This window comes from Mastigoproctus giganteus, chromosome 10 (assembly GCF_048544385.1).
Source record: "Mastigoproctus giganteus isolate SK-2022 chromosome 10, ASM4854438v1, whole genome shotgun sequence".
Classification (NCBI taxonomy): Eukaryota; Metazoa; Arthropoda; class Arachnida; order Uropygi; family Thelyphonidae; genus Mastigoproctus; species Mastigoproctus giganteus.
Window position 1 is genome coordinate 220852334 of NC_143584.1, and position 14784 is coordinate 220867117.

Genomic DNA, 14784 nt, shown 5'->3' on the forward strand with positions numbered 1-14784 from the left:
AAAATGTTAACCATGTATTGAAAAAATGACTACATTACTATGGCTCAGTTAAAGGAATCGAAAGCCAGAACATACAATATTCCTGCACTTTTCGGTCAGGTAAAATTACACAAGACCGGATTTCCTATTCAGCCTATTGTTTCCTACAGAAACTTGGTGTTTTCATCCTTGGCCACACATGTATATAGCATTATAAAACCCTTTAGACAGGCGATACAATTTGGGATTAAGAACTACAATACACTATTTAATAACCTTAAGGACTGTAGACTTGATGATAATGATAATTTCTTCTCACTAGATGTTACCTTGTTATATATGAATGTAAACGTTGAATACACGTTAGATATTATTTGGGATATGTTAAATAATAACTCTATACCGATTAATTATATGAAGCTTCCCATTAAAGAAATTTTTCACTTAATTAAACTCTTAGTTGAGGCCAACTATATCACCTTTCGATACAAAGTATTCAAACAAATTTTTGGTTTGCCGATGGGGTTGAGCTTGAGCTGCTTAATATCGGAGATCTATCTCTCAACAATTGAGCACATACATTTGACGCCTTTTTGATCCCGTATCACATACTATGGGAGGTATTTAGATGATGTTCTAGTTATTACTGATAGTAGTACTATCCAAGGCATTTTACATTTGTTTAATAATATTCACTCTAGACTCAAATTTACATTGGAAAGGGAGGGTACGGATACAAAGTCATTAAATTTTCTAAATTTCAAGCTTACTCGGGACTCGAATAAAATCCAATTTAACATCTATCGAAAACCTACAAACACCGGTATGCTGCTTCATTATAACAGCTATCACCTGTTCTCTTACGAGAGATCTATTATCTTTAATCAATTTCTAAATGCCTATAAATATTCAACGATGGAATCTACTTTGGGCTCAGAAATACAAATATTAACCAGCAGATTCTTAAACAGGGGATAACCTGCTAGAGATAGGATAAAAAATACTACATCAACCAACAATTGTAATATTAAAAAATACTTTATTTCTGTCCCACTGAACAGTGGCACAAACAGCTTAACAGATTTTTTAAAGATACTGAATTTAATATTGTGGCCAGGCCAATATGGAAACTACACACTAAACTGAAAAATCGCTCAGTCCTTTCCTCGTTCACAACACAAATAAATGACCTGGTATACAACATTTCTTGCGGGGATTGCAACTCGTCATACCAAGGTTCTATGCATTTTCTTCTGAATTTTCGTGTAAATCAACACGCGGCCTCAGTTCGTGCTTCTCATTCAGCAGCGTCAGAATTAGCCTTTCATGCTGTTAACGAAATACATACTTTTTTTTATTTGAGGCCAAAATACTTAGTGCCCGACGTAATTATACCAGGCTATTAATTGCAGAAACTGTTGAAATTAAATTACATGAGAATTCTATTAATGTTCACCAGCCATTTCTAATCTCCGATTTGTGGGCTTTTACGCACATGCGTGAAGACAAATAATCCCTATTTAAGTGTCATGCTCACCCCTATTCAGTAATTTTAGTTCCTGTGATCACAACACACGGTCGAGAAGCATTGTCAGCTTCAGGAAGGAAAATCGTTTTTTGCATTTTTTCGTTAAATTTCTTCTAATTAATTTAATTTTTAATTGTGTTAGATTGATTTCTAATTGTGTTTAATTGTTTTTTAATTGTGTTTAATGAGTTTTAATTATTTTTTATTTTTTACTGTAATGTAAGATTTGCGATTTTTTTGTTTTAATTGCTGGAGAGTATCATACGAAAGTGTTCTATGTATTATATTGAGGTAAACTTCTCTTATTATTTTACAAATGTTGATATCAACGTAGAACATATTGAGCATTACAGCTCTGGTTCATACTATCAATTTGTGTTGTAAGTGTTCAGTCCATTGGAAAAAAAAAAAATAAATAAACAGTTGTAGACTTTTTGCAGGTCAGACTTAAGTCTTTGGATTTGCATCACTCACACACACAGACTTGAATTCAAAGAAATATTCACATACGGACAACCTTTTAACTCCTAAACACTATCCAAAATGGAGCAGTCAGGTTGATGAATAGTCCCTCTCTTACAAACACTATCACACAGATGCTCAGTTCTGCTGCATGTTCCCCCCCTCCCCACAAATATTTTTATAGGCATTCTTCTTCTTCTGAATTACCCAGTGTAACTATCTTTTCCTTCCAAACATGTGAATCAGATTCCGAACTAAACAAAACTCATTTTTCTTCTTCTTCATTTATCTCCCCTACTTTCTGTTCTTCACTCTTGCAGACTTTTTTTATGTCTTTCAATCCTGGTTACCAAGTACAAAACAAAATGAATGACAGCATTAGCTAATAGTTTTGGAACAATATGCTTACACTACCTGCTTATATACTCTCAGCAATATCATGTGTTTAACCCAAGAATCCTCAGAGAAGCTAGACAGGAACTCCTTATACAGACTCTTGAAAAGAATCAGTTGGGCTAAATCAGCCATTAACTAACGTGTAATTACATTTACATTTTTTGACCATGGCCTTTTGTGTGCACATGCACGTACCTGTGTGCATGTTATGATTCTCACTTGTACTTTTTTTTTTTTTTCTTTCAAGTTCTGTTTCCCTATCTGCAATTTACAACCTATAAATTTTAGCAAAAAAAAAAAAAAACATGAAAATGATAAATGAGGCATTGGAACAGCCTTCCTTCTCTTCCCTGTATGTTCCCTGATAATTATCAGGGAACATACAGGGAACACTACAGATACTCCAATCCAGTGTCAACAAGTAGCTTCTTTCTTCTCAACTGTTAACCTGTGCTCAGAACTAAAGGTTCCAATAACCTGTCATGTTTCGGGTTAGTATTTAAACAAAAAAAGGAGCATTATTATACTTTTATTAATAAAGCCTTTCTATTGCAAGAAAATAAACATACTACAGGTGTGTGTATGTATATACCTTTGTATCCTTTTCTGCTGCTTGGCACGCTTAGGTGCATTTGTCATATAACTTCTATAGCTTAATTGGCTGATACCTCCATATAGGTCATTTTTGCTCATTTCATCTAAACTATATATATATATATATATATATATATTATTTATACTTACAGTCAACATAATTAGGATGTTCCCTGAGTATGTTTTTGTAAAACCTTTCTGCTTTATCAAACTGACTAAGGGATTCATAGAGACGGGCCAGATTATAACTTGTTGTAACTGAAATTGCACCATAATAGTGTTCATCATGCTGGCTTTCAATACTAGACCTCTTCAGAGATGCTTCATAGTATTTCTACAAAATAAATAAAAGGATAAATAACAAATTCTGTGTGAGAAGATCAAGGAAATTTCCAAGCACATATGAGAACAAGGGGGAAAAAAGAGGGAAAAGAAAAAATTAACACACCTTTGCTTCTTGAAGGTTCCCTAAACGATAGTGAAGAGCACCAACGTTGTTCAGAATTTCAGGGGGAACATCAGCTTCTACCTCCTCCTTTAATATTCGAGTAGCTGTTCCATAAGCTGACAAGGCTCCTTGAATATCCGACTGTTCAAGAATCTGGGCCAACTCAATCCATGCTTCAACATCATTTGGAAACTGTTCTGTTACTTTCTTTAGATGAGTCTGGAATCCATTATGAAATATAAACCTTTATTTGTTAAATGTTTATTTATTAATAAATACTTATTATAAATTTATATAAGATATTTATATAATAAAATATTTATGAATTTAATTTTTATGAAATAAATATTCATATTTTAAAATACACAGATTGATAAACAAGAAATATCCATTATATTAAAATATAGAATGAAGGGGAGACACTATTTCCACTGAATGAAATCTAGTTCATTTTTGAAAATACAGTTGCCAAACATATATTAGCCATATTTAGTACAATAACCTTGCTAAATTAATTGTTATATGCTATGTTCCTGGATCAACAGCATGATCCCATCGGGTCAAATATATGGGTTTAATTTGAGGCAAAATTAAAAATTTAAATTAATTATATGCACACACTAAGTAGGAACACTGAAAATTACAAATAAGTACATTGCAAGAAACTGACATGTTATCCAAGGTATTTATGACAATCACCTTATCAGATATAGCTAAGCACACCTTAGCCCATCAAGATAGAAACTGGTTGGTTGGTTGTTGGGTTTTATTGGTGCATTAGCAAATAATGCACCAAAACCAGGTGATAAATAAAAAATTTAAAGTTCACTTACCTAATTACTTAGGTCACCATGTCAAGATATAAAATAACAAAGGTATAAAATGTAGAAAAGATAAATCAATAAAGAAATAACAATAACATGTAAATTTTAAATACACTTGGTCGTCGACTTACGACCTATGCGACTTACGACCGGCCGCACTTACGACCACAAAAAAAAATAATAATAAAGGAAGTCACTACTGAGGACACCCATAACCCAGGTGAGGAGGCACATCGATGACGGGAGGCCTGAGGACAGCACCAGGCACATACACTCAGTCGCTCTCTCTCACATACACCCAGTCGCTTTCAAGCATCTGTTGTGTGTGGTGTATTAATTAAAATTCTACTGAAATATGCATAAAATGTTTAGTAAAAGGAAAATGCCTTCATCTACATATACACCAGCTAAGAAGTCAAGAAAAACTATTGATTTACAGTGTAAAATGAAAATTATCCAGCAGTATGAAGGCGAAAAGAAAGTGAATACGATAGCACGTGACTTGAAGTTATCACATTCCACGGTATCGACGATACTTAAGGACAAAGAAAGAATTCGGGACGCTGTGAAAGGTTCTACACCTAATTAAGTCTACAATTTTAACCAAACAACGACAGGAACCCATCCATGAAATGGAGAAACTGTTGTTTGTGTGGATGGAAGATTTAATACAAAAAAAAAAAAAAAAAAAAAACCCATGAGTCTTTCACACAGTGCAAGCAAAGGCTGGAAGTTTGTTTCAGAGTTTAAAATCACGCGCCGGAGACGATTAGCAGAAGATTTTCAGGCTAGTACTGGGTGGTTTAAGCATTTTAAAAAAAAAGATTTGCTTTGCATAATGTCTCTTATAAATAAACAACTCCTACCTCAACCCAAGAACATGACCCTGACAATGCACAACCCAGCACGAGCAAAGATTAAAAATTGATTTACAGTACATTATGTACAGTATTATTTTTCACATTATGCACAATATAATTATAGATTGTAGTTTTGTTTTTTTATAAACAGTATGAATAATAAACCAATTAAAATGTAGAGAACATTTGAATTTAACCTCAGAGAGAGAGATAGCCTAGGCGTAGAAACGAAGGTATGTACAGTATCGCTAAATAAAAGATGAAAACATTACTGTATTTAAAATGAAAAATAAAAGATGATAAAAATTTAAAAGATTATAAAAATAAATTATAAAGATGATAAAAAGATTAGAAAGGTTAAAAAATACTGTTAATAAATATATGGCCGACATACGACCAGATCGACTTACGACCTGTCAGTCAGAACAGAAGTCGGTCGTAAGTCGACGACCAACTGTACAAGTAAAAACCTTTATTGATTTAAAATAGCTAAAAACAGCAGACACATTGTCATTGTCGGATAAAATCTGACTGAGTGTATACGGCTCAGTCAGATGATTAAAAGCGGTAAAACGGATATTGCTAAAATCTGGACAATCAACTAAAATGTGTCAAGATAGAAACTGAAATGTGAGATGAAGAGAATGGTAACACTATATATATATATATATATGGTAAAGAGATTAAGGCTGATACAATCTGTTGTATATATCTGGTTATAATCTGGTTATATCTGGTTATAAGATTAACATACAACAAATAGCAGAGTCATGGTTGAAGTTCAGCAAAGATGAAAATATGGTAATGTCACCTTACAGCTATTGATGAAAGTTAGATACAATACTATTTTATAGATATTTCGTAAAATATAAGAAATAACATCATGTATATTATTAAATAAGGGGCTTAGAGGGGAACAGGCATTCTGTGTGTTATCAGACACTGTTTAAAACACTGATGGATCCAATATCTTTCTATTTTAGAAGATTTAGGAGAAGCCAGTTGGCCTGCCTCCATCAAGGTGTGCTGTTACGTCACTTTGGTGGAAACGAATGTGTAGAGTGCTTCTCTTCAAGATGCCTGGTCAGTGTGAAGAGGAAAAGACCAAACCCTCCAGCACAACAAGACAACGAAACAAATGGCCCTCAGTCCCCAGCAGCTTTCACTCCCCCTCTTACGGCAGCGAGAGGATCAGAGTAGAAGCAGAGGGTGAGAAGAATTTCTGGGTACGACCAGGCTGACATACACAAAAACTGAACTTGGCCTTTTACAATGTAAGATCGCTCATCGGTGAAGACAGGATATTAGAGCTGGAAAAGGAATTAGAAAATGTGAATTGGAATATCATTGTTTTAGCTGAAACAAGAAGAAGAAAGATGTTGTTGTTATTTGGTTTTTAGGAGCATTAGCAACTAAGGCCATATTGCTCCGGGGATATGCGGTGGTCATTCCCTGACCTTTCCGCATCCTCCATATTTGGTGGTCACGGGCTCAAATCCTGGTCTAATCAAGAAGCGTGTGCTACACATTGCTGCTCCTGCCCACCTGGCTACAGAGGTGACCGAAGAAAAAATGAATCATTTATAAGTTTATCAAGTGGAAATCTGCTGTACACCATTGAAACAGAGAAAACAGTGAAGGTGGAGTTGGTTTTCTGGTGCTTAAAGATATAAAAAACATTTTGGAATTCAAAAGTACAGTAATACCCCGAAGTTACGCGATACGTGGGTCCGACGAAAATCGCTCAAGTCGAATTCGCGTAAGTCGGGGTACAACTTTGCATATAAATACATATAAATTTTGTATAATTGGGACCAAGGACTAACAAAAACACTAGTTTAGAAGAAAAATATTAATAAAATTGCAGTTCTTTATACATATTAATACAAAATATGTATTAAAAAAATGACTTCCGTAAAAAAGTTATTTCGATGGCGTCATCAAATCTAACAAATTCGTCTGACGACACAGACTTCTTTTTTTCATGCAGAATTTCTTTGTAGCAAGCTAATAATTTTTTTTTATTCCTTGCTTTGTATCTATAACGCGTTCTTCATTGTAGTCTATGTTTTCTAAAATTTTTAAGCCCTTTTCAATTGAACTGAGACCTTCTGTCAAGTTTGCAACAATTGTCATGTGCTTTTCGCCGTTGCCTCATTTAGGCCTGTAGCACGTGCAATATCACATGGTCTTTCATTTCGCTCAAAGCATTTCACAATTTCATATTTTTTCTCTATCGACAGAGGCGGACTGGCCATAAGCCTTACTGGGGAAACCCCGGTGGGCCTGTGTGATTTTGGCCATAAACCATAATATGAGGCCACTATAAATTTTGCCGAGTAAGAATTTTTGACCCAGTCCGCCTCTGTTTATTGATAATTGCTTTTCTTTTTCTCTCTGAATCTGCAGTGTCTTCACCAGTACGCTTCCTTTTCACACCTTTTAAGTATTTTACTCATTTTTAGGGAATAAAGCACAATTACAAAATGAGGAGGCACGCTTGATATGCATAAACAAAGCTGCATGCATGTAGCAACTGAATAAACAACACCATAAAGGCAGAGATATACTATTAACACCTCACATTTCTAGGGGTTACTACCATAAAACAATAAAAATCCAGTTGCGTTTCTGCTAGTGGAATCTGTTATAAACTGGTAGTAAACTCGATCTAATTGCATACCGATAGCTGGAATTGTGTTGGTTTTTACGTTATTATGGTGAAATGTGTTTCCCCTAAAACAAATACATTTTCAGAATCTCCTCTTCATTCCTATCGTGTTGCGTTCGGTTGGGGTGATTCTGCATTCGACTGCCATTTCTTGTAAACACAAAGGCGAATCGTGCATAAGCCAATTCAGATCGTGTTATATTATAAGATATCGTTACCGTATTTATAAATAGTGTATGATCGAATTCGCATAGTGTAAACACGTGTTATATGAGGACTGACTGTATACGGCTCGACCGACGTGATCCATTTCTCTCGTGAAAACGATGTAATTTCCGACAAACGTTGAGCACGAATTAGAATACACACATATAAATATGACAGTTGGAATACAAATTCTTGTATATGTGTGCAGCTCATGCGCAGCAAAGTTGAATTTTGTTCATCTTTCGCTCTCACTCTCCGCCGTCACCACCGTATATCGATAACATATGAAAAACGACCTTGAAGATGGTGGGTGGCAGTGTTGCCAAACGAAAAAATCAAGAACCGCGTAACTCCATGTTTGCGTAAGTTGGGGTAGCGTAAGTCGGGGTATTACTGTACATACATTACCAAGGATGTCAAGACCAAGGATTTCTAAGAGGTACAAACTTAAAGTTATAATGATATATACACCAACACTGAGTCATGATGATTAAGAGATTGAAGAAATCTACATAGAAATTGAGACTTCTAGATGAACAGAAAACTCACTACACCATTATTATGGGGCTTCAATGCTAAGGTTGGAAAGAGACAAAACAACACAGAAAGGGAAACTAGGAATACAGTCAGTCCTCGTATAGCACGATAGTTGTGTTCCTAGAAACCCTCGTGCAATATAAACAACAGGCCCTATGGGGAAAATGGGGTTACGTGCTGACCACTCAAGATTGAACACACATTTGTAACGAAAACATTACCAAACATAATAAATAATCATAATAAAATATTGCTACTGCTTTTGCTTCTATCTTAAGCAAACTTGTTTTTTGTTTGATTTTCTATCCAAACAGATGACAGCCATTCCATCTCTTCCAATTCTTTGTGTCTTAATCTAATGGATTTTAATTACACTTTGAGTTGTTCCTGCTATGAAAGTTGTTTTTATTTTCTCTGCATTCTTTGTAATTCTCGGCATTGCCTCATTTAGGCCTGTAGCACGTGCAATATCACATGGTCTTTCATTTCGCTCAAAGCGTTTCACAATTTCATATTTTTTCTCAATCGACAGAGGCGGACTGGCCCATAAGCCTTACCGGGGAAACCCTGGTGGGCCTGTGTGATTTTGGCCATAAACCATAATATGAGGCCACTATAAATTTTCCCGGGTAAGAATTTTTGACCCAGTCCGCCTCTGTTTATCAATATTGCTTTTCTTTTTCTCTCTGAATCTGTAGTGTCTTCACCAGGACGCTTCCTTTTCACATCTTTTAAGTATTTTACTCATTTTTAGGGAATAAAGCACAATTACAAAATGAGGAAGCACGCTTGATACACATAAACAAAGCTGCATGTGTGTAGCAACTGAATAAACAACACCAAAGGCAGAGACACTATGAACACCTCACTAGCTCACATTTTACAAAAGCACATTTCTGGGGGGTTACTACCATAAAACAATAAAAACAATTTCCAGCTGCGTTTCTGCTAGTGGAATCTGTTATAAACTGGTAGTAAACTCGATCTAATTGCATTTGCGTTAATACCAATAGCTGGAATTGTGTGAGTTTTTACGCTATTATGGTGAAATGTGTTTCCCCTTCACTGATATAAAAACATAAATACCTTTTCAGAATCTTCTCTTCATTCCTATCATGTTGTGTTCAGTTGGGGTGATGCTATTTCTTGTAAAAACAAAGGCGAATCGTGCATAAGCGAATTCGGTTTGTGTTAAATATGATATCGTTCCCCTATTTATAAATTGTGTATGATCAAATTCGTGTAGTGTAAACACATGTTATACGAGGACTGACTGTATTTGGAATAAGTGAAAGAAATGAAAGACTTGTGTAACTTGCAGAATCTTGAGGAATGTCAGTAATCAACACTTTTTTCAAGAAAAGGGTGAAAAGAAAGTAAACATGGAAGAGCCCAAATGGATTAACAACTAATGAAATCAACTTCATCCTCACTAACAGAAGATATATTATGAACAATGTTACCATCCTGAACAAGGCAAAACTGGAAGTAACCACAGAATGGTAAGATGCACATTTGATATAGATGTAAGAAAAGAAACGAAAAAACTGACTCAAGTAAATAATACAAAGGTCTTTGAGGTAAGAGAAGAAGAGAAATGCAGTATGTACTGGAACTTAAGAACAAATTTGAGCTTCTGCAGACCTTTCAGGACCAAGGTATCAATGAGGAATACAAAAACTTTCTGAAAGTGATAAAGCCCGAGAAACATATAGGTAAAAAGAAATCCAAAGAAAAAAAAATTGTCGTGATGAACCAAAGATGACAAATGAAGAGCAAAATTAAGTACATTGATTTATGCAAAGCCATTAGAAAGAGACTCAAAGAGGAGATAAGAAAATTTAACACAAGAAAAGTAGAACAAGAATTAAGGGAAAACAAAGGACTTAAATCAGCAGTCATGAGCAGTAATACAGGAAGACAATTGATACTGAAACTGAAGAATAGTGAAGGTGTACTTATAAATAGTAGAAAAGACATAATTCAAATAGCAGAAGACTATTATAAAGAATTATATAAGGAGCAAGGAAATGATGCAAGCAGTGAGGAAGATGGATCACAAATTAGCAACACATACAACAAACCTGATATCTTTCCTGATGAGATAGAACATGCAATTAAGAAAACCCTGGGTGAAGATGAAGTTATGTAGAGTTGTTAAAATTGAGAGGAAGAGACATGACACAAAAACTGGCAGGACTCTTCACAAAATACATTAGGAAAGATACTTAGGAGAGGAATAATGAAGTCATAATTTTGTTGCATAAGAAAGGAGATAAATCAGAAATTGGAAATTATAGACCAATTAGCTTGTTGTCCTACATCTAAATGCTGTTCACAAGGGTCATTACTAACTGATTAGAAAGAATACTTGATGAGAATCAACTGAAAGAGCAAACTGGCTTTAGGACAGGATTTTCAACTATGAATCGCCTTTACATAATATCGCAGATAATGAAGAAAGCAAATGAATATAAAATACCGTTACGCCTGGCATTTGTGGATTATGAAAAGGCATTTGCCTCCATACAGCATTAGGCAATGTTTTGGGCACTGGAAAGACACTCCATACATTATGATTTTGAAGAAAATATATGAGAATGCTACCTCCTTTATTAGACTACACAAAGACAGTAGCAAATTTAAAATTGAGAAAGGAGTTTGACAAGGAGACAATATCTCTGAAGTTGTTTACTGCTGCTCTTGAGGAAGCTTTCAGAAGATTGGACTGGTCGCAGAAAGGAGTCAGTGTGAATGAAGAGTACCCAAACCATTTATGATTTGCAGATGACATTGTGATCATAAGCCACAATCCCAAAGAGTTTAGAAGAAAATCTTAATCAGTTATGCAGAGTTAGTAAGGACTTTGGACTAAAGATGAATATGGCTAAAACAAAAGTAACGATGAACAGTATGCTGCAGAAAGGGATATAATCATTGAAGGAGCAGTAACTGAAAAGGTGGATTCATATGCTTATCTGGGACAAGTCATTAGCTGTAATAATGATAAATGGCTGAAAGTCAAGAGAAGAATAAATTTCATTTTTATCTCCCCACATTTACCCCCCTCCATTTCTCTGACAAATTTTTGTCAACAATGATCAATACGATGTTATGTTGGCCATTAAATTTCTTTACATATGCAAACCCATGCAAAATTTCTAGTCAATAGGTTGAGTGGTTCCAGAGATACAATGCTGTGACAGACGGACAGACAGGCAGGCAGGTAGACAACCGAGTGACATTTTAAGGATCCTTCGTTAAACTATGGCCCCTAAAAATAATAAGTAAAAATAAATTAACACAAGTAAAAATAATTTTATAATAAAGTTTTTGTAGAATATTCCAAATTTTTATTAAGTTCTCATCCGACACCCTATGCCGACTTCTTTTCTTCCTCTTTGTGTGTCTCTTGCTGAATGACCTTTCCGAAGCAGCCACGAATTGACATATTTTGCTGGATCGAAGCAGGTCAGCGGTGGGCCTACAATTTTAAGAAACAGTAGTGAAGAAAGTGTTTTTGTCATCAACGAAGCTCTGGTTGGGCTGATAATCAGATTCATTTGTGAAAATCCTCGTTCACATTCACTCGATGAAATTGGTATCATACTCAGAGCGTCCATCAAATTCTTCAATTCTTCTGAAACCATCTTTTCAATTAGGTACCCCCGAAATCTATGAATTGCATTTAACTGTAACCTAATTGACAATTTTCTAACTTCATTTTCACCAAATGCCAACAATTCATGCTTAGAAGGTTTAATACCTTCGTTGTCCTTGTTTTCCTTCTCTCGTCATCGGTATTGTCACTAGTTCTTAAATTTGAATTTTTTTTTTTTTTTGAAAATGTCAGTGTCATTCAGATATTCAGGTTTGTTGTTTGTTTGTTTGTTATTTGGTTTTTAGGAGCATCAGCAACTAAGGCCATATTACTCCGGGATATGCGGTGGTCATTCCCTGACCTTTCCTCATCCTCCGTATTTGGTGGTGACGGGCTCGAACCCCAGTCTAATCAAGAAGCGTGTGCTACGCACTGCTGCTCCTTCCCACCTGGCTATGGAGGCGCCTGATATTCAGGTACTGTGACCATGTAAATAGAGATAGGGAAAATTTACGGAAAATGTGGATAACGCACTTCCGTGAAACAACAGATGATTATTTGTCGTGGTAAAAGAAATTACTCCCTCCTAATTCTCAAATGCGGGCGCTTACAGTTGATTCACGAAGGAGTCAAACCTACGGTCCGCGAGGAAAGTGAATTAAAACAGCATTTTAAATTTTGTTAATTATGAAAAAAATTCTCATTAAATGTTTTGTTCAGTAAATGTAATTGTGTATTGTACTTAATAAAATTTTTGAATATTTTCAATTTTACTTTTACATGCAACAAGATATGGAAAATGTAACACAATAAAGAAATCAAACTTTGAATTTTTTTGAATCTGGCCCACCAGTAGAAGGTGGGCCAGAGCCCATTGGGAATACACCTTGATCTGCTCACTGTTGACCAGCGCGACTTCTCCGTACGCGAGAAAGGTGATCGGATAGGTTTTACCAGGTACCACTAAATTATAGAATGGTAATCCCTTTAGCTCTCTTAATTCGCTCAGCAGCAGTAATTGCCTAAATTGCCTGAAGGCCAGAAATGCAAACAGTGCTTACCGAGTTAATTCCCTCCTAATCCGTTCGCTATATGAAAATTTTCTCGCTCAACGGAAAATATTTTAAATGTAACTTCCAAGGGGAATTCAAAATAATTAAACAGAGGTCCGACTCTTTGTGTGTCTCTTGAACTGAAAGAGCAAGAGACACACAAGTGCAATTTAGAATTAAAAAAATGGTTATACAGCTTTATATAGAAAATATCTTAACAATAGACAGTGAAAAATGTAAATTTAGTTAAATAGTTTTAAGCTTATTTGAATAGTAGATAAACACGTAAAAAAAATTTACGGAATATTACAAATTTCGAAGTGCACTGCATCCAAGTGTCACACGTCACTGTTAATAAAGGTGCCGGTAGGTACAACATACCGTTGCGTACCGTCACAAAAAAAGCACTGACAAGAAGTCTCTATAAAAGAATGCAAACATAAGCAGCAAAGATTTCTTTACATATGTAAACACTACAAGGAGATAAATCACATTGGTCAGTTAGATATGAATGGTTTAACTATTGATGATTCTGCTCAGTTCGCTCAAAAAATGAATATATATTTTGCCTCCATGTTAACACATTAGGAACTTTTTAAGGATTGTGATGCCAGAAGCATATCAAATTCCAATAGGGAGCTAAATGACTGTGATAACTGAGAAGCAAGTGGAAGAGAAACTATTGAAGCCAAATGTAAAAGAGGCACCTTGGTGGATGGGGGGGTCTAACCAATTATATAACAGAAAGCAGTAAAGGAGGTAAGCAAACCTTTAGCCATAATTATGAGAGCATCCTTGGATCCAAAGGTCTCTATAGACTGGATATGTGCAAATATATCCCCAATTCACAAAAGTGGATCAAAGGGTGATATGAGTATTTACAGAATTGTTAGCTTAATTTCCATTCCTGCATTACTTTTGATTATAGAAGTAATTAGCATTAGCAAGGGCACATGATGCAAGAAACTAAGCTTATATAGCATCAGCCAGAAAAAAAAAAAAAAAAACCCTCATTTCACCCATCCCCTCGCTCCATATGTTTGTCCAGTTCTGCCTTGAATCTATTTAAGCTATCAACTTCTACAACGTCAGTGGAAGTTTGTTCCAGCAATCAACCACCCACTGGCTAAAGGCAAACTTCCGCATATCTATCCTACAACCGTCTTTCCTCAATTTGAATTTATGCCCTCTCAGGCGATTATTCTGAGCAAGAGGAAAAATCCCATCAGTTGAGCATGCTCAAACCATTCAAGGCTTTATACACCTCAATCAGATCACCTCACAGGTGCCTAGTCTCCAGACACTGTAATTTTCAAAACTTAAGCCTTTCTTCGTAAGAGCAACCCTTTGTTCCATTCACTAATCTTGTTGCCCTTCTCTGTATTTGTTCCAACAGTTTTACATCCTTCTTAAAATGAGGCCTCCAGACCTGTATACAGTACTCAAGGTGTGGCCTGACCATTGCCTTATACAAGGGGATAATCAACTCCTTATCCCTGCTAGAAAAATTCCTATATATCATTGACAAGACACCATGAGCTACTCTTGCAGACCATCTACACTGCTCAGAAAACTTCATATCTGCCTGCACAATTACCCCCAGGTCCTTTTCATTTTCTAACACT

At 35.5% G+C, this 14784-nt stretch overlaps 1 protein-coding gene across 1 annotated transcript in view; it reads right to left on the reverse strand.

Moving 5' to 3' along the window:
- The window catches only part of LOC150079949 (RNA polymerase-associated protein CTR9 homolog), a 243782-nt gene that overhangs the window by 135851 nt on the left and 93147 nt on the right, over positions 1-14784 (reverse strand). The window contains exons 9-10 of the mRNA XM_090383623.1: positions 3408-3626; positions 3110-3293 (exon numbers count right to left, since the gene is read on the reverse strand). Of these exons, the coding sequence (XP_090239749.1) occupies positions 3110-3293; positions 3408-3626 (403 nt within the window). The remainder of the gene's footprint in view (positions 1-3109; positions 3294-3407; positions 3627-14784) is intronic.